Source organism: Myotis nattereri (genome assembly GCF_964212035.1).
Source record: "Myotis nattereri genome assembly, chromosome: 16".
Lineage (NCBI taxonomy): Eukaryota > Metazoa > Chordata > Mammalia > Chiroptera > Vespertilionidae > Myotis > Myotis nattereri.
In genome coordinates this window covers 27,398,139-27,424,494 of record NC_138091.1, presented here as the reverse complement: position 1 = coordinate 27,424,494, position 26,356 = coordinate 27,398,139, and the positions used below count along the sequence as shown (strand labels likewise).

Sequence of the window (26,356 nt, the reverse complement as noted above, 5' to 3'; positions counted from 1 at the left end):
CAGAATATTCACGGCACACAGTAGCTCCTCATTAAAGTTAGTGTCTCCCTCATCCTGGCCCCATCAGTGTGCATAGAAATCTTTTTCTCTCTCAACAAAACATATATTTATTAACTTGGTGTATGTAAGAGAGCCAGACATCTAAGATATCTAACTTCTAGAGCATGTGTCTTAGTAAAAGGGGAGAGACAAGAGAAAATAAGTAAATCATATGGTATACTTGAAGGTGACACATGCCATAGAACAGATGAAGAGAGGTGAGGAGTGGGGTGGAGTGCAATTTTAAATAAGGCGGTCAAGGTAGGCCTCACGGAGCAAAGACTTGATGGAGATGAGGCAATTAGCCACGTGGGTCTGAGCGAAGAGAATTCTAGGTGGAAGGAATGGAGAATGCAGATGTCTTACAGTGACAGCGTTCCTGGAATGTCCCAGAAGCCACAGGGAAGCCAGTGTGGCTAGACCCAAGTGAACAAGGGGACGAAGTAGGAGGTGATGAGGCAGAGGAGAATATACGGATATATACTTCTATTAGAGCATAGAGACTCTCAAAAGTCACACCTTTGTTCAAACATATAATAGCAAATTTTTCTACAATATTAGGATTTGGAGAAAACAAGGAGATAATATTTGATAAAAATATATTTTGCCAAGGAGTGAATGAAGGATAGAGGGAGATGAGAAAGGGAGGGGCCCTATTGGAGCCCATCTATCCAGAAATTGAGTTCACTAAAGAGCTCCCTGTACAGGACCTGGGCAGGTAACTCAATTGGTTAGAGCACCGGGAAGATACACCAAGGTTTCGGGTTCAATCCCTGGTCAGGAACACATAGAAGAATCAACCAATGAATGCATAAATTAGTAAAACTACAAATCAATGTTTCTTTCTCTCTAAAAATTAATTAAACAAAGAAAAAAAAAGAAGTCTATTAAAAAAATAGAGCTCCCTGTACACCAATTCTAGTTTCCTCAGGTGTAACCCACTCTCACCCTCACCCTCACCCCAATTCCTACCTCGCCCAGCATGGCCATTCGTGAGACAATCTCTTGGAAACTCCTTCCAGCTACCATCTCCCCAGCTTCCTTAGGGCTCCCATGTCCTTCTATGAACTCACTGCCTAGTCACTGATTGGTCCAGGGGCGGGCATCAGACTGAGCTGGGCCAATGATTCCCTCCCCTGTTTGCTTGTTTGTTTGTTTTTTAATAGGGATCAGAGAGAGACTCAGAGCAGTCTCTTGCTGGTGGTAGGGTGTGTAAAATGTAAAACTACTGGGAACCATGTGTGAAAAAAAAAAAATGTGTGAAAAAAGCCTGTCTCCGGTGAGAGAGAAATGAAGGGATTCAGAGAGAGGAGAGGCTAGAGAAGGGGGGAGAGATGGGAGGGGGCCTGAGCCTTCCGTTCCAGTTGTTTCAGAATTTGCCTCTGTGCCCTCCCGCTGTTTGGTTGTTGAAGTTTGCCTTGGATTCTGGGGCAACACAATTCCTTTTATGCCTAAACTCCTTTGAATCTGATTTCTCTCATGTGCATCCTAGCCAACCCACTGCCAAAGGGTCTTTGAAGTTTCTCCGAGGCAGAGGCATCGACACAGAGTTTCACTTTTAACAACCTCCCACCTGCCTTCGGTTTAATTTCCTTTAGGAAATGCTGGCCATGAAAGCCACATGTCCACAGTCTGGGACAGCTTTTCGGTCCTTTTTCTATTTTGTGAGCTCCTCCACAAGAACAGAGGCTTTCGCTCTAAGGCATCTGGGAAATAAGTGCGGCGTGCAATCCTGCTATCTTGGAGGCGTCATGGGAGCGTGTGAAAGCCTTCCTGCAACGCGTACCCGTGTTTACCTTGTCTGACCAGAGTTTCCCAGGGCTTTTTCATTCTCGGAGCACGTGCTATCCCAAAGGCCTGCCTTCCCACAGGGCCCGCCTGGGGGCACCCTGACTAGGCCCGCGTGTGGCCGAGCCTGCCTTCTTTAAAAGGGCATATTCCCAGGGTGCCCTGCACAAGGAAGTTTGCCAAGGGGCATCCTAGTGCCGGATGCTGTCAGCCCAGAGAAAAGGACACTTTTGATAATTTTCATAGTCGCTCCCTCTATTCGCTAAGCATGAGCCCATTGGGCTGGGTCAACCCCATGAGGGTGCCTTTTCCTAATCTACCTATGGGTGCCCAAGGTCCCTTCTATGTCAGGATTACACCCAGAGGGGTGGTTCCCTCGCTGCCTCCTTAAATTGCGGAGAGATGAAGCTGTCCATGAGGCAAGGCGAGAATTAGTAGAGACTGCTTAGAGCAGATGACGCCCAGATGTTGAGGTGGTTTAGGCCCCCCATTACAGCTGTGAGACATTGGCGATGCTCTCTGCTTCTGGGGCCGTGTGACTGTCCCCCCAGCTACGGGTCGTCATGATCATGCTTCTCCTGTCCACACGTGGCCGAGAGCTCGCCTTTGGTCCTTCAGCCATCTTGTCAAGGGGACAGGTTCTGTTTGCTTTATTGATCTCTACTTTATGGATGAGGCAACAGAGGCTCATTCCCGCATCCTCGGCCACACCGAGAGCAACGGGAGAGCTGCAGGTGGATCCCGGGTCTGTCTCTCTGATGCTACTTTCCCGACCCACGACCCTGCCTTGGTCACCAAGCCCTATGTGGCCACTCCCTCCATAGACACATTTCCAATAATTTCCTCTCTATCGCCACCCCAATATCTCCTGTGAGGACGTAGGCTCCTTTCTCCGGGGATTGAGAGGAGGTAGGAATGCCAAAGAACCAAGATATCATCTGTGGGGCTATGCAGCCTGGCAAACAGGACGGGGCCTGCCTCCTGTGTCAAAGGTGGGCTAGGCCTGGCCGTGTCACCAACCTTGGGAGCAGGACTCCCTTTTATGTCCTCATCTCTCTCCCTTTCCACAGGAAATTTAATAAGCAAATAAGTTCTGGTATTTACAAGGCAGGGTCCCTCTCTGGACCAGGATCCAGCTCCCAGGATCCAGCTCTCAGAGGCAGGCTGGCCTCCGGGATGTTCTGGAGAGCCGCGCTCCGCTGGTCGGCAGTCAGAGCTTAGTGGGAACACACACTTTCATCCCCCTGCCGGAGGGGAGGGGCACTGCATGTGGAAGAGTGGGCGGTATGGACTATGTGCCTCTGAGCAACAGCAGGTGGGGTTTGGAGGCCTGGAGCAAGGGGAGCTGCCAGGAGGCGTTACTGGAATGACGTGTGGTGGCCATTGTACCTTCCAGTGGGAGGAGCAGGAGAACTAACCAGTGTGAGGTGAGTGGCCACACTCAGCTCTCCCCAGCAGGGCGCTCAGGCGAGGATGCCGGGAGGAAGGGAGAGCATGGTGGTGGGGAGAGAGCTCGGAGCTTGCGGCCAGTGAGCCCTGGGGTGGGAGCCTTTGCTGCCTCAGAAGCCTGGAAGGCCTGGGCATGGCGAGGGCTGAGCCTCACCATGGGAAGGGTCGGCTGCAGGAACGCAGGTTGGGGGTTGCGGGAAGTGAGGCCTGGGCTGCTTGGACTCCATGCTCCCCCTACTCCTCAGCTCCAACCTGAGGGCCCAGGCCTTCCTCCTGCTGGAGGCTTCTCTCCCCTCCACCTTCCCTGTGGCCCCTCCGCAGGCCCATCCCGTGAGCCCCTTCCCCACCCTAACCTTTAGGCCCTGAACACACCATCAGTCTTATTTGGGTCTCTTGCATCCACAGTCCCACTCCTGGGGACCTCTTTATTTTCTCCACCTGGTGGAATTCCAGGTGAGGCCAGCATCCCTGGGCTATGGGCTGCATCACTCCATCTCTGCTTCTGCCTTCACATTGCCCTCTCCTCTGTCTACACCCCTCTTATGAGAACCCAGGACAAGCCCAAGACCCCGTTCAGAAGCAGCATGCACTAGGATGCTTTCCCTGAACCTTCCTCTCCTCCCCCACCCCTCCCACCTCCCCCGTCCAGGCGGAGGCCACAGCACCAGCAATACTGGGGTCACAGTGGACTACAATAGTGTGTCTCCTCTTCCAGTTTGTGATCAAGGACTCATTCTTTTTCACCTTAATGTCCTGACTTTGGTGCAAAGCCTGAGGTGATATATATGGTAAATGAATTTGTTGAAAAAATAAATGAATAAAGCTTTGAAACCTATACACACACAGGCCCCCAGGGGTTCCCACAGGTGTGGTGCCGGGCCCCTGAGTCCCTAACCTTTGGATGTCCAACACTGCACAGCCCCTCCACCTTCCTCCAGAGAAAGAAATCTGCTTTCTTTCCCATTGGGCCTCCTGGCTGGGTTGGGAAATCCAGTATGACTGGGAGAAGGAGGGGCTGCTCTATCCCTTCCTCTTCCTGAAATCAAGCCAGTCACCTCCCAACCATACTTGTTGACTCAAACCTTCCTTAATGCCCTCTCCCAACACCACTTCTCACCCTACCAGCTTCCCAACACTCCCATCATCTACCCCTCTCCCATCTGGTGAAATCCAAAGAAACTCATCCCAGCCCATGCCAGGGGCATCCCTACCTCTCACCGGCATGCCACCAACCCCCTGGCAGAGATCAGTCCCTCATAGGTGGGCCGAGACAGCCTACCTGAAGCAAACCAGTCTTTCAAAGTCCTGCTCCCCTCCGCCATTCCCCACGGCCCAAATCCATGTGCCCAGCTCACCTGTCTCTCCCCAGATGGGCAGGTACTCATCTTGCTGAATGTCCAGCATGATCTCCAGCCCGTTGCCTGTCCCCCCCTTGACCGTGGTGAGCAGAGGTTTGCCATCCTCGCCTGAGTTAAACATGTAACACTTCCCATATTTTGTAAACACCTGAAGGAGAGAAGAGAGAGAGAGAGAGAAGCACATGGGTGACTTCAGACTGGGTTCCAGAGACAGGTGAGACCCCAGAAATCCAACAACAGGCTAGAGTCCCCACAGCCCATCACAATCAACCCGTCAGGGACCAAGGATTCCTTGCCTTGACTAATGGCCTGACTTTTGCCACATGGGATTCTGGCATGAAAGTACAAAGCTGGACACCCTCTGGGTTTGTGGCAATGGGATCTGCTCTCTTCTCCCTCTGAATGGCCCTTCTGTCCGCATGTTGGTCAGCTCTTAACCTTCCAGTCTGCACCTCTGGCCCTGAGAGCTTTCCTGGGCTCCAGACACACTGACCCCACTGCCTAATAAGCATGACCTGCGGGGGACCACAGACCCTTGGACACCCACAGGTCCCAGTGGGAAGAAATCTTCCTCAGGCTCCCCCCACAGCCATGGTCCCCCCGCATTCTTATTCCCGGAAACAGCACCACTACCTGCCAGGGGGTCATATCCTCTTCCTCCCTGCCTGGCTTTTTCTGTGACATGCATGTGGCCCTACTATGAGCAAAGATTTGGGGATGGCAAAGAAGCACAAGCCCTACCACCCGCCTTCACAGTCTACAGGAAGGGTCAGCGAGACGACAGATTCCTCATGTTCCTCCGCTGTACGAAATGGCTCCGAGTCCCTCCCTGGCAGGTGAACTATTTCAAAACAGACAGGCCCTACTCGCTCGGCAACGTGGTGGAGACAGGCGGAACACGATTTTTCAAAGAGCTGAGCTTTATCATCATTACTGTATGTAGCCAGTGAACTTGGCTAACGAACTTGTCCCCCAGAGAGATGCTCTTAGGGATCGCTATGATGAATGGACGAGAGCGTTTTACAGTGAGCACGTCCACCGCCAGGCTGAACACATCCAGAGTGACATCGGGGGTGCGCCAATAGAGGTTTCCTTTGTAGACCCACCAATAACCTCTTTGGTTCCAAAACTGTTGATAATACGAATTTTCCTGTCTATCTAATGGGATCTGTAAGTAGAAGTACACTGCAGTTTAGCACCAGATCCCTGGAAATCCTAGCCCCCACTCCCCCTCCATTTGCGACTTGAACTTCAGAACAGCCGGCTGGGGTTAGAATATGCTGTCTACTCCTGGAGTCACCTGTGCTCCCGGCCCTGCCACAGACATGCTGTGTGGCACTGATAAAAAAATCGACCCTCTTTGAGCTTCCGAGGGTGAGGACAAGGTATGAGAGCTAAAATCTCACCTACCCGCCTGACTTCACAGGTAAGGAAATGGAGGCCTGGGAAAGACAGAGTGACCTGCCCAAGGCTATGCAGCAAGGACGTATCCATCTGGGACACGGACTCCTAGTTCAACCCGATCCTGCCTTTATACCAGCCTCCCTCAGTTTCCCCACTTGCAAGAGGAGATGGAGGATCTGGGGCATTGCTACCTTCAGTGGATCACTGCCTGAGTGCCTGCTCTGTGCCGGGCACTGGGCTGGCTGCATCAACGCCTCATGAATCAGTCTTTCCCTGTAGAGGAGGGAGCAGACAGGTCCTTGGTGCCCCTTTCCAGGCCTGGCACTCATCCTGGGCCCAGGTGGCAGCTCCTGCAGCTGCCTCAGTGTCAGTCCCATCTTTCCTGCTCCCTGCTCCCTGCTCCTGGGGGCGGGTGCTGGGGCAAATGCACAAAGTTGCCAGGTGTGGACTGACGCAGAAGACAGCCTGGTGAGGGATGGTGGCAACCAGAGTGGCAGGGCAGGGAGCTCGAGGGTGACAGCAGCTGTGTCTGAGAGACGGCTGGGGACAATCTACAACAGCCAAGTTCCTTATCAAGTCAGGACCGCCATAAAGAGGCCTAACACCCTTCGGTGGCTTCCTGGTGCATTTAAGATAACGGCCCAAATCCTCACTGGGCCTCCCAGGGCTCAGCAGGGGCTCCCTCTCTCTCCCCTCTCATGTGTCACACACACACGGGCCTCTTCAGCTCCTGGGATGTGCAGCCAGCTCACCCCCCAGGGCCCTTCCTATATACAGTCTCTTCTGCCTAGAGTGTTCTCCCCACCCCCTTTGCCTGGCCAGCTTGTGTCAAGTCTTGGATTACATGCCACCTCCTCAGAGGCACCCAGCCCCTGCTCCCAGCCTCCATTTAAACTGGGCTCCTTGTTATACGGCCTCGCACCCCTGCTTTTCCCCTTTAGAGTAACATATCAAAGTACGCAACTGATTATGAGTTGGACGGGTCTTACACTGAACTGTAAGCTCCTAGAGCAGTGATGGCGAACCTATGACACGTGTGTCAGAGGTGACACGCGAACTCATTTTTTTGGTTGATTTTTCTTTGTTAAATGGCATTTAAATATATAAAATATGCCGAGACCGGTTTGGCTCAGTGGATAGAGCGTCGGCCTGCGGACTGAGGGGTCCCGGGTTCGATTCCGGTCAAGGGCATGTACCTGGGTTGCGGGCATATCCCCAGTGGGGGATGTGCAGGAGGCAGCTGGTCGATGTTTCTCTCTCATCGATGTTTCTAACTCTCTATCTCTCTCCCTTCCTCTCTGTAAAAAATCAATAAAATATATTTTAAAAAAAAAATCTGAAAAAAAAAAATATATATAAAATAAATATTAAAAATAGAAGTCTTTGTTTTACTATGGTTGCAAATATCAAAAAATGTCTATATGTGACACGGCACCAGAGTTAAGTTAGGGTTTTTCAAAATGCTGACACGCCGAGCTCAAAAGGTTCCCCATCACTGTCCTAGAGAGCAGGGACTGTGTCTGTTTTGTCACATGAACGAATGAATGGGCTCCAAGGTGCTGCTACGCCCCATCTTCTTGCCCACCTCTGGGGGGAGCCCTTTGGTGCTGGCCAGTCGGCCGGCCTGGTTCTGGCGGGAGCTCAGGCTGACACCTCCTCTCCCTTCCTCTGCTCTGGCCTTCTCAGATTCCCACTTAATTTTACCGAAGTATTTACCTCGTGCTTCTCTGTGAAGGTGTTAGAGGAAATGATCCTTTCAGGAACTAGAGACAGTTTACCTTGGTAGGGGCAGGAGAAGGGGCTCAGAGCCAGCAGGGCACCCTCACCTGGCCCCCCCGCTCACCCGCTGAGCCCTCTGTTCCACCCGGCTTTTCTGAGAGGATTATTTTCCTCTCAGCTCAACATCAAAGGCCTGAGGGCTATTGACGCGCAGTGCAGTTTTGCTATAAACTTGGGACACGATACAGCTCTCGTCCCCATCTCAGGGCATAATGATGTGTAAGAATAACATGTGCTTGGAATTTATGCCTTATCACCCCCAGCCAAGACCCACAATTTATTTAAGTCCAGACTGTCAGTTGGGTGAGCTCACTGCTTCTTCAGACCTGCCAATCTCCCGAGCCCATCTCTGTGCCCCGGGTTGCTGACAGATCAGTTGTGGCTGGCGGGGCTGGGTTTGCAGGGCGGCTAAGAGTCTAGAATTGCTCTTAGTTGGATAGATTGGTAAGAATTCATGGTGCATGTTTCCAACCTGGATGTCTAGGAGTGAGGAGGGGATCCTGAGATAAAATGGGGGGATCGCCATTGCTAACATTTTGCAGGGCACGTGACAATTTAGAGATGAAGGGCCCCATGAAGTTGAGGGAAAGAAATGGACAATCCCTGAGCCTCTGCTTTTCCTCATCTGCAAATTGGGCATGATGATCTTGCCGTGTGGGTGTAGGGCTTAAATGAGAGAATGAAAGTAGATTTGTTAGGAAGATTACACAACAGATATCTTTACTAGTTATGAACCCATACTCGGGGTGGGGGTGGAGTTACTGTTTCTCCTTCTCAGCAGAAGACAGATACATTTTTTGGGTGATGGGGGAAGATCAGAGATGAAGTAAAGAATGAGGGGGATTGTCCCGTGTGCTTATGTCTCCACAGTAGCAAGCTCCTCTTGAAGTAGTTAGAGGGGATGAAAACCACCGGGTGCCACTGATGGCTTATCCTATCTAATAAAAGAGAAACATGGTAAGTAGCCATACCTCTGCTACCCTTCCCATTGGCTAATCAGGGCGATATGTAAATTAACTGCCAGCCAAGATGGTGGCCGGCAGCCAGGCAGCTTGAAGCGAACAGGAGGCTTGCTTGCTTCAGTGACAGAGGAAACCAACGTTTCCCTCCTGCCCCTGCCGGCCTCTGAGCTTGCAGTTTGAAACACTGTTACAAATATAGAAGCTAAACAAAACCCCAGAAACCTGCTTTCAGCCAGCCGGGATCTCAGAGCTGGAGTTGAAACAGTGTTTCGATTATAGAACCCAAACAAACCAGATACCTGCTTTCAGCAGCCAAGGCCTCAGAGCTGGAGCTAAGCCTCAGAGCTAAAGCTGGCCCAGAATAAAAAAGAAAAAGAAAAAAAAGGAGCGGTTGGGAGCTTCAGTCACCCACCAGCCTGAAAACAGCCCTCAGCCGCTCACCCAGACTGGCCAGGCACCCCAGTGGGGACCCCCACCCTGAAGGGTGTGTGACCAGCTGCAAACAGCCATCAGCCCCTCACCCAGACTGGCCAGGCACCCAAGCGGGACCCCCACCCTGATCCAGGACACCCTTCAGGGCAAACCAGCCGGCCCCCACCCGTGCACCAGGCCTCTATCCTATATAGTAAAAGGGTAATATGCCTCCCAGCACCGGGATCAGAGGAGCCGTGAGGCCTCCCAGCACTGGGATCAGCGTGACAGGGGGCAGCGCCCAAACCCCCTGATCACCCTGCAGCTTTGTGTGTGACAGGGGGCGGGGCCACAACCTCCCTATCCGCCCTGCTCTGTTCATGACAGGGGAAGGCGCCCCAACCCCCTGATCAGCCCTGCTCTGTGCCTGACAGGGGGGAGCTCCCCAACCCCCTGATCGACCCTGCTCTGTGCGTGACAGGGTACGGAGACCCAACCCCCCTGATGGGCCCTGCTCTGTGAGTGACAGGGGGCAGTGCCCCAACCCCCTGATTGGCCCTGCTCTGTGTGTGACAGGGGGTGGCACCGCAACCTCCCCATCGACCTTGCCTTGAGTGTGACAGGGGGCGGTGCCCCAACCCCCCAATCGGCCCTACCCTGAGCGCGACTGAGGGTGGCATTGCAACCTCCCAATCCGCCCTGCTCTGTGCATGACAGGGGGTGGCGCCCAACTCCCCAATTGGCTCTGCTCTGAGCCCGACCAGGGGCTGCACCTAGGGATTGGGCTTGCCCTCTGCCACCTGGGAGCAGGCCTAAGCCAGCAGGTTGTTATCTCTTGAGGGGTCCCAGACTGTGAGAGGGCACAGGCCAGGCTGAGGGACCCCCCCTACCCCCCCCGAGTGCACAAATTTTTGTGCACCGGGCCTCTAGTCTATGTATATAAAAGGCTAATATGCAAAGTGTCCCCTCGGGAGTTCCACTGGGAGACCAGGAGTTTGCTTGCTCGCTGTGACGTGCGCTGACCACCAGGGGGCGGTGTGGAATGAAGGAAGGCCTTGGCCGGCAGCCAGAAGGCCCTGATCGCCACCAGGGCCTAGGGACCCTAACCGTGAATGAATTTCCTGCACTGGGCCTCTAATTCCTTAATAATGTTAAGTCTGTTGCTAGAAGCCCAGGGTGGCCAATGAGATCTGGGGACCATGGAGTTCTGTAGGAGGGAGATGCATTGATGCTTACAAGTCATTTTGAAAATCTGTATTTAAATCCCAACAACCAAACTGCATCCACTTATGGGTATAGTGGATAGATACCCCCAATCTGAAACTGACCCATTCTAAGTCAAAGAGCATTGTATGTGGGGACAGGGAGAGGGTCTCGCTGCCTTCCAGTAGCTCTTCAGGTAGGTCTTAAGTCACTGACTGGCTCTGCTGCTCTCCCTGGACTGCCATTCACTTTATATTTGCTGTCACTAATTTGTGCAACAGCCCTGTCAGGCTGTTATCATCACTCCCATTTTACAGATGAGAAAAACTGAGGCCGCGAAAGGCTGAGCCAGGTCGCGGAGCGGATAAGTGGAGAATCCAGGGTAAATCCATCTTTGCCTAATTCCAAAGCCTGTGCTCTTTGCTCTCTGGTCCCTACAGCTTACACCCACACCCCCTCCCAACCAGCTCTGTTCCCAGCAGGTGAGTCTGGTGCTTTGCTAACACCAGGGCTCTCCCATTTGGTAATGGGGGAGGTGCAACTCAAAGGCACGGAATCCTGGGGACATGCAGGCAACAAAAATATTATTGCCCAAACATCTAATTTTTCACATGGAGAGTCTAAGGCCCAGAGAGGTGACAAGATCTGCCCTAGGTCACACAGCTAGTTTGGGGGCAGAGTTGAGATCTGACCTGGGTTTGATGGCTTGGGTCTGTGCTCTTCCTCTCAAGCCATCTGTTTGCACATGCCATGGGTCAGAGATAATGGCTAGGCTCCCTGTCCCAGCGCATTGCATCCAGGAATAAGAGAAAGATTGGCAGCTGCTGCTGGCCCAGGTGCCAGTATCCAGGCTCAGCGTGATCTGTAGGGGCACCCTGCCTTAGAGTCCGGGAAATGCAAAGTGGAGCCCTTGCCGGGAAATTGAGGAAAAGCTGGTACTCATGAAGACATAGTTTTCTGGTCCAATTAAGAGTGCAACCAACATTTCTACACCACGTACCTATTTAAGAAAATAAATTATGTATCAGTTCCCTGAAGGGCCGCTGAAATATCCACTTACCGGCATGCAACTGAGCCTACAAGCTTCAAACCTTCTGACCCATTCATTAATCCTGACCTTTAGGGCTGCTCTGAGGCAGTGGGCTTTTTGTCTCTTCTCGCTTACTACACTTGCAGGAAATGAAATTGTTCTGCTCCAAATGCCTCTAAAATAAACCTCCCCCGCCCCTTGAGTTGACTGAGCTTTCTTCTCAATGAATGACTTAAGTTTCTCATTACACTGTTTGCAAAATAACGTCCATGTTAAAGCCAGCCATTTAGTTTCATTTGTTTTGTTTTCCTCTAACTCCTCAAACACATTTCACACATTGGGGGAGTGAGAAAGTCTTCAAATGGGTTATCAGGCTTCCAGTAAACAAAATGAATCTGCCTTTTGTTTTCTGAAGTTGCAATTAATGTGTCTGAAAATTAAGTAGAGCCGAGGGATGTAGGCGAGGAGGCCGCCATAGCTGGCCAGCTCTTGAACGGCAAAGATTGTATCATTAAAAAATCTGCTCCCTCAATCATCTGTTCCTGCCCCAGGGATTTCTGACCACCGATTATTATGTTCCAGGGACTGTTGCCTGACTCTGCCCCACAATGAGATGACAAAGGCAATTTCAACAAACACCCAGAAAAGCACCTCCACGGTGTAGGTGCTGTCCCTGGGAATGAAGGAGATGAGGGACTCACGGTTCCTTTGCAACAGCTTCTCCCTTCTTCCCAACCAGGGGGCCACCACCTCTCTTAGGACATTGCTAATATCCTTAGGCTACTTTTCGGGGGTGCGGGGGTGCGGTGGGGAGAAGAATGAGCCATCACTGAGCATTGACCACGAGTCGGGAATGGTGCTGATTGCTTCATACACCTTCTCTCTTTTAAGGCCCATTGATGTAGATGTTATTCTCCCCAATTTGCAGATGAGGAAACTGAGGCTCTTCAAGGCTAACCGCCTTGTCCAAGGTCTTGCAGCGTGAGAGTGGTTCTCCTGACTTTCCCTTTATATGTTTGGGTTGTTAGAAGAACAGTTAGTGTTATTTGAACATAAGATATGGAAATGGGCTCCCCTTCTTCATGCCCCTGTCCCCATCTGCTAGGATGTGACGTTTCCTGTGCCAGTTTCCGTACAGGCCTCCGGTCTCTTCTCTCCCAGCCTGAGGCACAGCGCAGGCCTTTCCTGCTGGGCAGCTGTCCAGAGAGCTGCAGCCGGAGCGGGAGGTGTGAGCGCCACACCGGAGAAAGGGGCTGCGAGCGACTGCAGATCTCTGGTGGCCGGGAAAGCAGCACCGGGCTCCGGGGAATTCCAAGTGCTCGCCTTCCACGCAAACACTTTGCGAGCAAAGATTCTCTTGGCGGAGGCTTGGGGAGGCAGAGGGACACCTGACGGCGGTCGGTCCAGCTGTTCATCCGGCAAGTTGTTCAAATGGCCAGACCTCCACTGATGAGTCGCTCCCAACACCTCCTGGGGGAACCCGAAAGTGGGCCCAACTTGAGGCGATGGAGTGGGATGTGGGGAACCAACGTTGAAGTTGGATGGCAGCTTGGCTGGTGGGAGTCTGGGCTTGATGGAAGCTACAGATGGGACGCAGCGACGGTGTGGTTGCTCTTTCTGCTGAGGCCCTCATGGTCCGTCTCCTGTGCAGAGAATTCTCATCTCAGGATTCCCATACCTGGCCCTCTACCTGGCCTCCTAGAGGGCACTTAGTGGGAGGAGTCGGGGCAAGAGAAAAAGTCAGGCGTGGAATTGGGTACCGGGCAGCCCCAGCGTCCAGTGCCGGCTCTTCACTGATTTGGGGGAGACATTTCATCCCCTTTGGATCTTGCTTCCTCATCTTAGAAACGCTGGTAAGAGCACCTTCCCATTGAATTGCTGTAAAGATCAAAAGGGCTGTAACGGGTCTGAAAGCATTTTTGGAGAAAAAACAGTCTTCAGCCCAGGTGGAGAGCATGGCTGCTGGTGGTGTGCATCATGCCGGAGCCCCACTAGAGCAGGGGAGGGAGGGTGCAGTTGTTTGGCTGCAGAAACGGAATCTGAGATGCCGTCCATCTGGGACCGCATCTGTGGCTCATCCATTCATTCGCGTGGGGAACATCTACGGACACCTCTTGTGTTTTAGGCACCGTCCCAGGCGTTGGGGATGCAGAGATGAGTCAACCTGTGAGGAACTAGTGCATAGGGAGGGTGGCCCGGCAGACTGATGCTGGGTGGTGCCAGGTGCTGTGGGAACGCACAGAAGGAAGCTGCCTGGTGGGCAGTGATGGGGAGGATGTGGGAGGCTGTTGCAGAATCCTCCCTAGTGGGCGCCACCAATGGTATTTAGCGGGTTGTGACACATCCCTCAGATGGGCTTCTGGTCTTAGCAGGGCCATGTGGATGCTGTCAGGGCGGCCGCCTGCTGAGCCCCGCCTATCTGCCCACCATGCTAGCTCTCTTCCGCTTCCAGAACCTAATACCCCCAGCGAGACACCTATGGGTTCTACTAACGGCAGGCAGCGTTTTTGGAAGAACACAGTCTTTGGAGTCCCATTATCTTGGCTGAACACCTACTGTGTGCCTGACACTGTTCACAATGACTAATGCAGCTTAGCTGTCAGAGAGTAGATGCTTATTAAGACAGAGATGTGGTGACTGAGCGGAGGTCCAAGAAAAGCCATGTCAGTTCTAGAGGCACCTGCCCCGACCCCCGAGCCTGGGTCTCTGATTTGCTCACTCTCAATGGGGCCAGGGCACATGGATGAATAAAAAGAGAACTTGCCCGGCTGATGTGGCTCAGTGGTTGAGCGTTGACCCATGAACCAGGAGGTCATGGTTCGATTCCGGTCAAGGGCACATGCCCGGGGTTGCAGGCTTGATCCCCAGTGGGGGGCGTACAGGAGGCAGCTGATCCATGATTCTCTTTCATCACTGATGTTTCTATCTCTCTCTCCCTTTCCCCTCTTCTCTGAAGTCAATACAAATATATTTTTAAAAATAAAAATGAAAAGAGCACATTTCTAGCCCGCCAAGGCTAACCCTGAGGAGTGAACGCTTAGCTGTGGGAACCGGACTCAGGAGGGTTTCCCTGCCTTCAAGGCGGGCAGACACTCAGAAAAAGTGAAGGAGAAAGTGTGGCCGCAAACTGCCCACAGTCCCATTACCCCTCCCTCTGCTGGCCCCACTCCCTCCCTCTAACCCTACTGCTATTCCTGCTGCCGGCTTGTTCCAATTCCCAGGCAAAGCAGACTGGGGGCGGGGTGTGTCCAAGGCACAGCCGCCCAGATGCCCTGGGGAGGTGGCACCGAGTCCTGCCACACCCGGCTGTTTGGAGGATTCTGCAACAGCCCCCCACAGCCTCCCCATCGCTGCCCACCAGGCAGCTTCCTTCTGTGCGTTCCCACAGCACTGGGCACCACCCGGCATCAGTCTGCCGGGCCGCCCTCCCTACGCGCTGGTTCAAGCGGGGCACGTCTTAGTCTATGTTCTGAATACTCATGAGATGATGACAGTGCCAGGCCGAGGGGACTCGCTTAATAAAGTTAGCAAATGTAATTATTATTAGTAGGGACTCCACACCTGAGTTCTGGAATCTGAGCTTCTACGGGATGTGGTTTCTGGGTTCATGGCCCCCGTGACACGTCCTTTTCACAGTTGCTGGCCTGACCCTGTGACTACAGTCCTACGTCCACCTCTAACTGTGACCCACTGGACCTGCAGGAATCTGTGCCCACGTGGTTTTCCTGTGGCGTGCCCAGATCCTTTCTGGAATATTCCTTGGGTATTCCTGTCAGAATATTCCTGGATATTTCTGTTGGTCTGAACTTCACGTCTCCTGCAGGTTTCCAGCACCTATCCCAGGGGATCAGGTGGGCTTCACGCTCCCCCCATGAGTGTATTATACCTGGATAACCAACCCTGAGATAAGACACGGGCCACTCCTTGCACCTGCCCCAACTACACACCTTCTGGGGATCTCCCTTCTTTGGAGCAGGCGTGAGACAGGGAGGCAGAAGGGAGGGGCCTAGAAATGTGTGCTGTTGTGTTTCTGGCCTAATTTCGCATTATTCTACAGGGCTGCATTGAGAACGATGCATCAGTCAAAACCAAATGGTGGCTTATGATGTTGACAGAGGAAAAGCAGATGTTCCAATTAATGCCAAGGCTAAGAGCAGTCTCCAGGCAGGCGGATTCGAAAAGCTGATCAAGAAAAAGGTCAAATGAGTAACTACCCACGCGGCACTGAAATCCTCATGTCACATTCTGACCCATTTCATGTTTGCACACTTGGAAGCCATTTCATCTTCTTCAGGGACTCCTCTGAGGATGCCACTGTCTCCCAGCTCTTCCCCAGGGGAGGGCTAGAGGGGCCGTGGCATGTAATTTTAGCAGCAAAGCTTGTGGGATGAGTGGTAAGAGCCATCGCAGATCCACAGACACGGAGGGTTCTCAGCAGTGGAATCTGATTGCTTTCCTGGCATTTGGAATTGAGGCCCGGATGGCAGCCCCCAGCGTGCACGATGCCACTCCCCTTCCTCGGTCCTCAATGGACCTCAACACCCTTTCCTCTGGGTCTCATGGTTTCTTTCAGCCCCACAATGCTGGCTGACACTATGAGCGAGATGAATCCCATTTGCCATCCTTGTGCTGGAAGAATGTAAACCCTGCTGGTTGTGCCAGTGTTTCTGTACTAAGGGACAATGCCTGAAAGTGGGGGAAGGGTTGGGCAGGTGCCCAGGGCAATAGGAGGGGCACTATTTGAGGGGATTTAGGTAGAAGGGACTCTAGCTGGTGACTGAGGCAGAGAAAGGACTTTGTATATTTCAAATATATATACTACATAATTTATAATAATAAAAGCATAATATGCTAATTAGACTGGACAGCCGAACAGGTCGTCTTTCCAGACATCCTTCCGGACGAAGCCACAGTGGTAGGGGCTGAGGCAGAGGCAGTTAGGGGCGATCAGGCAGGCAGACGAGCAGTTAGAGGGATCAGACAGGCAGGCAGAGTGGTTAGGGGTGATCAGGCAGGCAGGCAGGCGAGCAGTTAGGAGCTAGGGGTCCCGGATTGCGAGAGGGATCACTGAGGGATTGAGCCTAAACTGGCAGTTGGACATCCCCTGGGGTCTCGGATTGCGAGAGGGTGCAGGCCGGTCTGAGGGATCCCTCTCCCCCTGCCCCCCCTTCCCCATGCACGAATTTCATGCACTGGGCCTCTAGTAAAAGCATAATATACTAAGTGTCCAACTGATGAGTCAACCATTTGATTGACCTCTCAACCAGTCGCTATGATGTGCACTGACCACCAGGGGGCAGACGCTCTGACAGGTAGGTTAGCTTGCTGCTGGGGTCCAGCTGATCAGGACTGGGCAAGATGGCTGGACATGCCCTGGAGCCCTCCCGCGTTCCCTCCCCTGCCAGCCAGCCCCATCATCCCTGATCCGGACTGGGCAAGATGGCCCTGATTGGCCTCGATCACTGGCCAGGCCGAGGGACCCCACCTGTGCATGAATTTGTGCACTGGGCCTCTAGTGTGTGTGTGTGTGTGTGTGTGTGTGTGTGTGTGTGTGTATATTTTTTTCTTCAGACTTGGGCCCTGCACTAGAGTGGAGCAAGTGTAACCTTTAGAACCAAATCCTGTTTCTGCCATTTACTAGCTTTTAAAATCGGGCTAATATTGGTTGCGTGTCCCTATGCCTTCCTGCCTCAGATTGCTGGCCTGGCCTCCCAGAAGACTAATTTTCCTTGTACCACAGTTTCAGGACTGATGACCAATGTTTCAAAGGGCCTAAGATGATGAAAGGTTTGCAAAATGAAAGACAAAGCATTCTTTAGTTCATTCACCATCTAAGGAGCAAGCATCCCATGTCTAATACCCGGCTAGGTTCCGGGAATACAAAGATAACTAGGATGTGGACACTGCCCTCAGGTACCGCATGAACTATCCGGGCAGAGCAGCTGTGAGACCATCATTGCCATGTGCCCATCGATGTACAGAACTCAGCTCTTGGGGAAGAATTCCACGAGCAAGGTCCACCCTTTGCTGTGGGGGAGCCGTGTGCCTCCTCAGCAGGGCCTGCTGTCAGCTCCTGCTTGTACACCAGCGTGGCCATGGCCCGCCTTTCCTGTCCCCTCCACACTCCCCCAGCCCCACTTGCGCCTCCTCACCTCCAAGTCAGAGCTTGGACCAGGAGGAGGCAGGTGAGGTGCCCAGGGAGAGGAATTTAAGGAGACCCTCACTTCTGGGGGCTGCACTCACACTCACTGGAGAGGGAGCGCCTCTTTAAATGTTGCACCCTCCTGGCAATACCCAGCGTACAGGGGGGCACCTCGCTTGCCTCGCCCTAGTCTGGGCCACAAAGCCAGATGCAGACAGGAAGGGGTAGAGACACCTGTGATGAAAATGGCCGCTGACTTCACAACAAGCTTGCAACGTAGACTCTATTGTCCCATTTGCAGGTGAGGAAACTGAGGCTCAGAGAGGGTGAGTGACTTGCAGAGGCATCACGGGGTGAAGAGAGATTGCAGGCTTTTTACTGGGACAGATCCAAGTGGGGATCCCGGTCCCACCAGGCCCGAGCCACGTGAGCTTGGGCTGGTGACTTAAGTTCCCTGAACTTCTGATGCCTCATCTGAGGAAAGGGGATAGTCACACCCCTCGGGGATGGGTGGCCCTGCAGAGCTGTTCTGGGTTGAGACAAGGGAGCAGCTACTGTGCCCACTGAATTTGGACTATCCCTGAGGAGAGGATACCACCCAGGGCCAGGGACCCCTCCACACTAGAGGTGCCAACGTTGCAAATGACTGGGTGGACGAGAGCCAGTCCTGCGTGGTGAGTCTATCCTGGCTCCATCCCCAAACCGTGGGATTATGTCCTGTTTACCCAAGTGCTCTATGCAGAGACTAGCTTAGCACAGGTACTCCAAGGAAGTTTGCTGAATAAATAATTTAAATGAAAAGAGAATGCCTGCAAAAAACATTACGCTGCAATTTGTTTTATGAAGAAAGATAAATTTGCACACAACTTAGCTGTTCCCAGGCTGCATAAAGCGAGTACATCTGCATGGTCCACCCCCTGAGCCAGCCGTCTTCAAAGTAGAACCTTAGCAAGTGGACAAGACCTCCCATAACAGCAGCCCCCACTCCAGGGCCCCATTTCTGGGCCATGGCTAGGGGAGGGGTGTCTGAATGGGTCAGCCTGGCATAAAAGACAGGGAAAAAATCGACAAAAGATCCTTCCATTGATAAAAGTCCAGGATTCTAGAGGAATCCCAAGCAATTCTGATGTGTAACCACTGGGCCCTTGGGCCCCAGGTCATTCCCATGGCTCATAGAGGTACATGGTGCTGGAGAGGTGTGTGTCCACGTTGCAAAGGTACAGTTCCCCCTGGTGGCCCTCACTGCCCCCCGGACCCACTCGACCCACTCGGCTGCAGCTGTGACCCCCCCACCCCCCCCAGACCCTGAGCTAGTCTGGACCAGGCCCTGGGTCACACACAGTGAAGCTGCAAGCGTAGGAAAGGCATCTCTTTCATCTCTCTGTCTCCAGCTCTGATGTTCAAGCTGTGTGTGGAGACGGGGGCAGTCGGCAGGCTGTCTACTCTGGGGCTTATGTCCCCGGAAGGGGGGCTGTGAGGATGGGGGGACAGCCCGCCTTCCCCGAGCTGGGCCCATAGAGACCCAAGAGGCCTGCTGGCACCCCTGGCAGCAGGCAGCGCTCCCAGCAGATGGCGGTGGCCTCTTTGTTTCCCCAAACGGTTCGGAGCACCAGCATGGCCACCTCCCGAACATACCATACATCAGATGCCTAATGGCGCATTTTAGAAAGTAAGTGGTAACCATCAAATGAGACCCGGGAAGGGAATTAGAGCCAGATGCACAGTGGGGAGGGAAAAAAAAAATCAAGAGGAGCCTCAGAGGAAATGAGGCCAGATGCAATCATCCCGAGACGGGAGAAACCATCTCCCAGAACCTACAGGCCAGGGGACCCATTGACTTTAAAGTTGGCGCCCTCTACGGAGAGCTGGGCTGGATGCTGGGTCCTCTCCACCCGTGATGCCAGACCCGGCCCTGACCACAGAAAGCATCCTAAAGGCCCTGTGAGCTTCTCCTGGCCACTTATTCCGGTTTTCATTCAACAAATGTGTTTGCGCACCTACTGCGTGGCACGAGGTTATGTAAACTCACTTAAACGCACAGGTTCATAGTCAGAAGGCCTGCTTCAAATACGGGATGCGCCCTGAGTCGGGGACTAAGTTAACTTCCTCGGCTTCAGTGCGTCCTTGAAATACCCTCCACCGTACAAGGCTGTCATGAGGCTAAACAGGACAGGATGGAGAAGGTGTTCGGAGCAGCAGTGACACTGTCCCCAAGGGTCTCTGCCTCCTGAGGATGCACTCTGCATTTGAGTAGAGGGAGGGGACAGTGGGCCAGGCCCCCTGTGTCCAGCTAGGGACTTGTACACAGACACATTCAGGTCATTTATCTGAACTGAGCAGAGCACTACACACATGCATGCACACACACAGGCACATGTGAACACACAGGCACATGTGCACACACAGGAACACACACACACAAAGGCACACACACATCTATATGCACATGGCTATTCCTGGGTCCTGGTTTCACGTGGGCTTGGGTTTTCAGGGCCCTCTCATTCCTGACACTTGGCATTTCCCTTTCTCTGAGCTTGGCTCTGAACTCACATTTTTAAAAAATTTCACTTCGTTCTGCATGTCTGGGTGCATTAGTGGAAGATAGGTTTGCATTGGCTCAGTTCATCATGGAGATGAAACTAGAATCATGACCAAAATTTAAATTTATTTGCTCATGCCCTACCTCGTTTCACAAACTTTCTAAGGTCATTAATAATACACAGATAAACAAAATAAGGCTCCCCCTCACCCCCATGGTCCCTTTGGGGGACAGGAGAGTAAGCAAATAGGCACAATAAGCAGTAGCAGCATGTGGTAAGTGGGGAGACCCAGAGGGGGGCCGAGTGGCCGGTGCTGACCTGAAGGATCCGAAGAGGCTTTGGGAAGGGCTGGGCTTTGTGCTGTGGCTGGTGGAGGAGGAGGGTTTCAGGACACCAAGGTAGAGAGGGGCAGAGAGAACAGCACGTTAGAGATAGAGGCGTGAGTGGAGGGGACGAAGGGGTGCTCTGGGAGCAGTGAGCCTGCCGGGGGGTTTGAGGGGAAGAAAGCAGTGGATGAGATGGAAAAGGTGGGTGGGACCAGATTGTGGAGTCCTTGGTGCTGGGTGAAGGCCAAGTATGGCCGAGACAGCTTTCATAGTATGTATTTCACCCTCATAGCGGTCTGATGTGTTATTATGCCCCATTTAGGGGTGGGAAACAGACTCTGAGAGGTCACAGGACCTTCCACCACAAGCAAATGATCACCCCAAACTCAGCCCAGAAGCAGGGCCAGGATTCAAACACAGATCCACAGATTCTAAGTGCACGTGTACCGCGTGTACCCACGTGTACCACTGCCCTGAGGCGGTTCAGGAAGCAGTGAGGAACTCTGGGAAATACAAAGGCAGGGTATGGTCTCTATCGATCTTCCAGGAGAGGCACTGAAACAAAGATGAAGACCCGCCCCCGGCCCCATCACCACCACCAACAAGATAGAAAGAAAGAACCAAAAAGCTGAACGGCGGTGAAAAGGGAAGAGCAGAAGTACGGAGAAAAATCAATACAACGACTCTGGGAAGGCACTGGGTGGGGCTGGAAAAAGAAACGAACCCTCCACCCACGAGAGAGGAGCCAGAGAATCCTCAGAACGTCTCGGCTCATTCAACAGAAGAGGGAACTGGGGTGCAGAGACGAGCCCCCACTTCTGCTTCGGCGCTTGACTGACATTCCGAACATCCGGATGAGTCTGGATGGTAAAACTTTAAAGTGCAGCCCAGGTCCCCTGCCTTGCGTTGAGGGCACCCCGCCCATGTTGCTCCCGGGCTGGCCTTGCTCTCCCACTCCGCTGGGAGGAGCTCGGGCAGGGCTCCGAGAGGGGCGTTCCAGTGCATTCCTTGCCCCAAGAGGAGGACAGGCACTACCCATCACTCTGCAAGACCCTCGGATTCTCAGGCCACCACAGCTCCCCACTGGGCTCTCTGTGGCCGGCTTCTTTCAAACTCACTCCAACCAGCACCAACCAAGTCAGGGACTTAGAAGAGCAGAGCAGTGTCACCTCGATGAAGGTAAAAAGGCCCGTGGATGAGAGAAGCTCTTTGAGCTCAATGAGTTCAAACTCTTCATGTTTCAGATGAAGATGCTGTGACTCTGAGAGGGACAATGACTTGCCCAGAGTCGCATTGCCAGTGAGTGGCAAAGGTGGGACAGGAATGACCTTCTTGGCTGGAGGTCACTCCTCTGAGCCCCACTGCCCTCATGGGCACCCTCGTCTTCCCTTCGCCACCCCAACACAGGGACCTCTGGCAAATGCCTGGATACCCTCCTAGCCTCCAAGCCTTTGCACCTGCTGTTCCACCTGCCTGGCACACCCTTCCTGGGAGTACCCTACCTGGCAAACTCTTTACCCCTCTCAGAGAAAGTGGAAGCATCTCATCTGGGCAGCCTTACCCGAACACTGTGCCTCACTGGACCATGCTCACGGGTTAATTTTTGGTAGCTGTTACATTGTGGATCTCTCCATTTGATTTCAGGCTCCCAGAGGGCAGAGATTTGTTCTTGTTCATCTCTGTATCCCTGCACCCGGCACAGGGCCTGGTGTAGAGCAAGCTTTCAATCAATGTTATTGCATTAAATTGAAATGCCTTTGGGGGGAAGGGAGCTGTGATGAGAGAGACTGATGAGAAGGGGCAGAAGATGGGGGCCGGGCAGGGGCCAGGCACTGACGGCTCCTCAGTTGTCATGGGGTGCTGCTGTGTGCAGAAGTGGTGTAGCACAGGCCTGAGGGTGCGGAGGGGAGGGAGGAGGAGAGCAAGGAGAGCTGGCAGTCCCCACCCTGCATCTGTCTGCCAGAGTCAGTCTCTGGAAAAGCACCAGTGAATTAAAGCCCAATAAAAAAGTCAATTAAATTCAAACTCGTTTATGCCTTAAGCTCCCCCAAACCAGTGAGCCAGAATGCAAGCTGGGCCGATATTTCTCCCTTTCCCTCCACGTCTCTGTTGGTCTGCAGTGAAGCAGCTGTGACACATTTTATTTCAACTATAATTGGGGCAGATCGACAGAGAGCTAAGTGAGGCTGCTGGGGCTCTCCTGTCTGTGGGCCTGATGTCCACGTCCCGACCTTGGGCTCTGGACAGGGCACTGGGGTCTGCACATAGGTGTGTTCCCATGTGCACGTGTGTTTGCATGCTCGTACTAGGTGTCTGTGGGCTTGTACAGGGTGGGGTAAAAGTAGGTTTAAAATTGTTCATAAGGAAAGTAATACAATAATCAATCAAGAAAAATACAAGAATACACTGTGTGTATCACGTACTCACAACTGGAAACCTACTTTTGCCACACCCAGTATGTGTGTGTGACTCTCGTTTGCTACAAAAGTGCAACTTGCATACTTGCGGGTGATGCATCCATTTATCCCACATAGTTATGGAGTGCCTGCTGTCTGAAGGACGCTGTGATTGCCTCTGGGGTTCTCATGCTGAAGGAGAGATCTCAGCCCTTACCCTTGTGGGTCATACAGTCCAGAGGTCTAGAATGGTAATAACAATAAAGTGAATTAAATGTTAGATGGATGCCGGCATGTGTACGCACGCTTGAATATATGTATCTGAGGGCATGCCTGCCTGGAAATCTATGGACGTGTGTGTGAATAAAGTGTTGTGTGTTGGTTAAGTCTCTAGCTGACCCTGGTCCTGTAAAACATCCCTTGAGAGTGATTTCAGGCCATTGATAGCAAATGTGAGGTGATCCGTGTGTGTGTGTGTGTGTGTGTGTGTGTGTGTGTGTGTGTGTGGCACCAGGATCAGAACAAGGGACATGACTCCCATTTCCCTTCGCATTCATACAGCCCTTGCTCACCCACAGGAACCCTCACCAACTCGGAAGATGGGGACATGGATGCTATTTCTGGTCCTGCGGCTCATAGGATATCCATTGTAAAGGGGCGTGGAGTCAGCAGTCCTGGATCTGCCACTTACTAGCTCTAGATCCTAGAGCACGTCCCCCAGTCTCACTGAGTCTGTTTCCTTATCTGTAGAGTGAGTATAAGAGTACTGTCTCTGTCCACCATCACAGGGTGGCTGTGACAATCTATGAGTCCTAAAACTCCCACACAAAAGTGGCATGCAGCTAACACTGCTAACAGTTATGTTCCTACCACGGGCAAGCCATTGCCCACTGGGTCTTTCTAAAGCAAGGCTCCAGGCCCTAGCCGGTTTGGCTCTGTGGATAGAGTGTCGGCCTGTGAACTGCAGGATCCCAGGTTCAATTCCGGTCAAGGGCACATGCCCGGGTTGTGGGCTTGATCCCTAGTGGGAGCCCTGCAGGAGGCAGACAATCAATGACTTTCATCATTGATGTTTCTGTCTCCCTCCCTCTCCCTCCCTCTCTGAAATCAATAAAAATATATTTTAAAAAAATAAAGCAAGGCTCCAGTTGTGCCTAATTGTCTGCAGAGGATTTTACAAAGAAAACATGATTTCTATGAGATGCTTAAGGGAAGTAAACACTCTGTGACCAATAGGTTAGACATGCTGGGCTAAACAGTTAAACATGATTTATTTATTTATTTATTTATTTATTTATTTATTTATTATTTATTTATTTATTTATTTAGCAGGACTGCCAGAGCCTTTACTATGCGTTGTGAACCTGCAAGAGGGGCAGATTATACACCATGTCTGTCTTGGGCTGGATCCTTCCAGAGGTAGGGGTATACTTGGGAGTGACTCCAGGAAGCCCCAGTAGGAAGGTAAAGAAGTGAGGCAGGGCAGGAAGGCAACCTGCTGTGGTGACCGGGGTTTAGGCCCCAGGGGACCCCCTGGGATGGTGAAGAACACACCACAGGGCTGTCACACCAGTGGGGGAGGAAGCTGGCCATTCATTGCTCACACTACTTCTCATGGGCTGAGAGCTGCCCTTGGAGTGTTAACACCCCAGCATATCCCACGTGCCTCCTGCTCAGGCCTGGGACGTCCCTGTGCCCAGAGAACCTCCCAGGCAGACAGTCACCGGTGTTTGCAGGAAGGGCCTGACCGAAGGAGGGCCCTGACAGCACCTGCCCAGGTTCCTTACCTGGCCAGACCTCCAAGGCCACCATGGGATCCATGTCTGCTGTATGGGATTATGGTCCCATGGACTTCTCTTGGGTGACACTGGCTGACATGATAACGTACAAAATCCTTCCGCAGATTGGCCCTCATCTCTTTTTCCGATCTTACCCATTTTTCTACTTCCTTGTGGCCTAAACACAGGCTATGTGGATTACTCCTGTGGGAGGGGAGTTGGACTAGGTCAGTGGTCGGCAAACTCATTAGTCAACAGAGCCAAATATCAACAGTATTGAAACAGTACAACGATTGAAATTTCTTTTGAGAGCCAAATTTTTTAAACTTAAACTATATAGGTAGGTATATTGTTATTAACTTAATTAGGGTACTCCTAAGGCTTAGGAAGAGCCACACTCAAGGGGGCCAAAGAACCGCATGTGGCTCGCGAGCCGCAGCTTGCCGACCACGGGACTAGGTGAATGCTAGCATCTCTCCCAACTTGGACTTTGCTGGGAAACAGAGAATTCTTGTGCACAAATGTGTGCTTGATACACCTCAGGGCACAGGGCCTGGGACTCAGTACAGGGCAGAGGCTCCAAGGGCAGGGACAGAAGGTCCCGGGTGGTGGCTTGTTGGGAGGTGCCGAGATGGAGGCTGGTGAGCCAGAGCCAACGTGTAGGTAAAGCATCAGTGAGGAACATTGGGTTGGGGGGGGGGCGGGGAGTGTCGAGGCAGCCAGCATTCGCCCGAATGTCCTTTCTAGGAGGCACTAGCTCAGGGACTGCTCGATGGCTTAAGGGAGACACAAAGAGAATGTCAGAGCTGGGGTGAGAGCTCTGGAGATCATCCAGCTCCAAACATGTACTTTACATATAAGGAAAATCGAGGGGTAGAAGGTGGTGTCCCCAGTGTCACCCAGCAATGTGTGACAGGGCTGATCAGAATTCACCAGTGAGCCCTTCATTTTGGATTCCTCAACGAATAGGCTCCTTCTTGCCAAGAATTCGAATATGGCCCCTGTGCTTCCTGGTGAGAAAAACCCCACGCGATTTCCCTTTGCTCCAGCCCCTGCCCGCCCCTCGCCTTCAGCCTGGGCCACGGCCTCCCCTCTCACCCGTGCGCTCCTCGGCAGGCTCCCCACCACCTCAGCTCCTAATACCATTCCGATTTTAGACATGTCCGCAGGCCTGGGCAGGCAGTGTGAGGGGCGCACATGCTAATGCCTCCACCTGGGATTATGTTAAGACGCTCTCCTGACCTGACATTTTAAAAACTGCATATTTTACGTGGTGCCTCTTCCCCCTCCAAGTCCAGGATCGGAGAGGATTTAGTAAGTGGGACGGTGCAGGCTGCTGGAGAGATGCCCCCGGCTGGAAGGGGTGCTGGCCTGGGGGTCGGAAGCCCCCAGTCCCGAGGCCTTGGGCAGGTGACTTCTCATGGCGGGGCCTCACTTTTCTCATCTAGAAAGCGAGGGTGGAGGACTTGACAATCCCTCAGGCTCCGTTCATCTTAACCTTTCATGACTGTTGAGCTGCCAGAGTCCCCCCAAAGCTCTTGCCTTCTTCCATCACCTTTCCCTGAAGGCCAGGGCCACGCGCAAAGCCATCACTCTCTGACTTCATTTTTAAAATATGTTTTTACTGATTTTAGGGAGAGAGAGAGAGAGAGAAGAGAAGAGAAGAGAAGAGAAGAGAAGAGAAGAGAAGAGAAGAGAAGAGATAGAAACATCCAGGAGAGAGAAACATCATTGATTGGCTGCCTCCTGCA

At 52.6% G+C, this 26,356-nt stretch overlaps 1 protein-coding gene across 2 annotated transcripts in view; it reads right to left on the bottom strand.

The window, feature by feature from the left end:
- Nucleotides 1-26,356, bottom strand: part of ASIC2 (acid sensing ion channel subunit 2) — a gene marked incomplete at its 5' end in the record, with an annotated part of 817,018 nt that overhangs the window by 64,477 nt on the left and 726,185 nt on the right. For both annotated transcript variants that reach the window (XM_081110185.1, XM_081110184.1), the window contains one exon: nt 4,632-4,782. In XM_081110185.1, the coding sequence (XP_080966311.1) occupies nt 4,632-4,782 (151 nt within the window). The remainder of the gene's footprint in view (nt 1-4,631; nt 4,783-26,356) is intronic.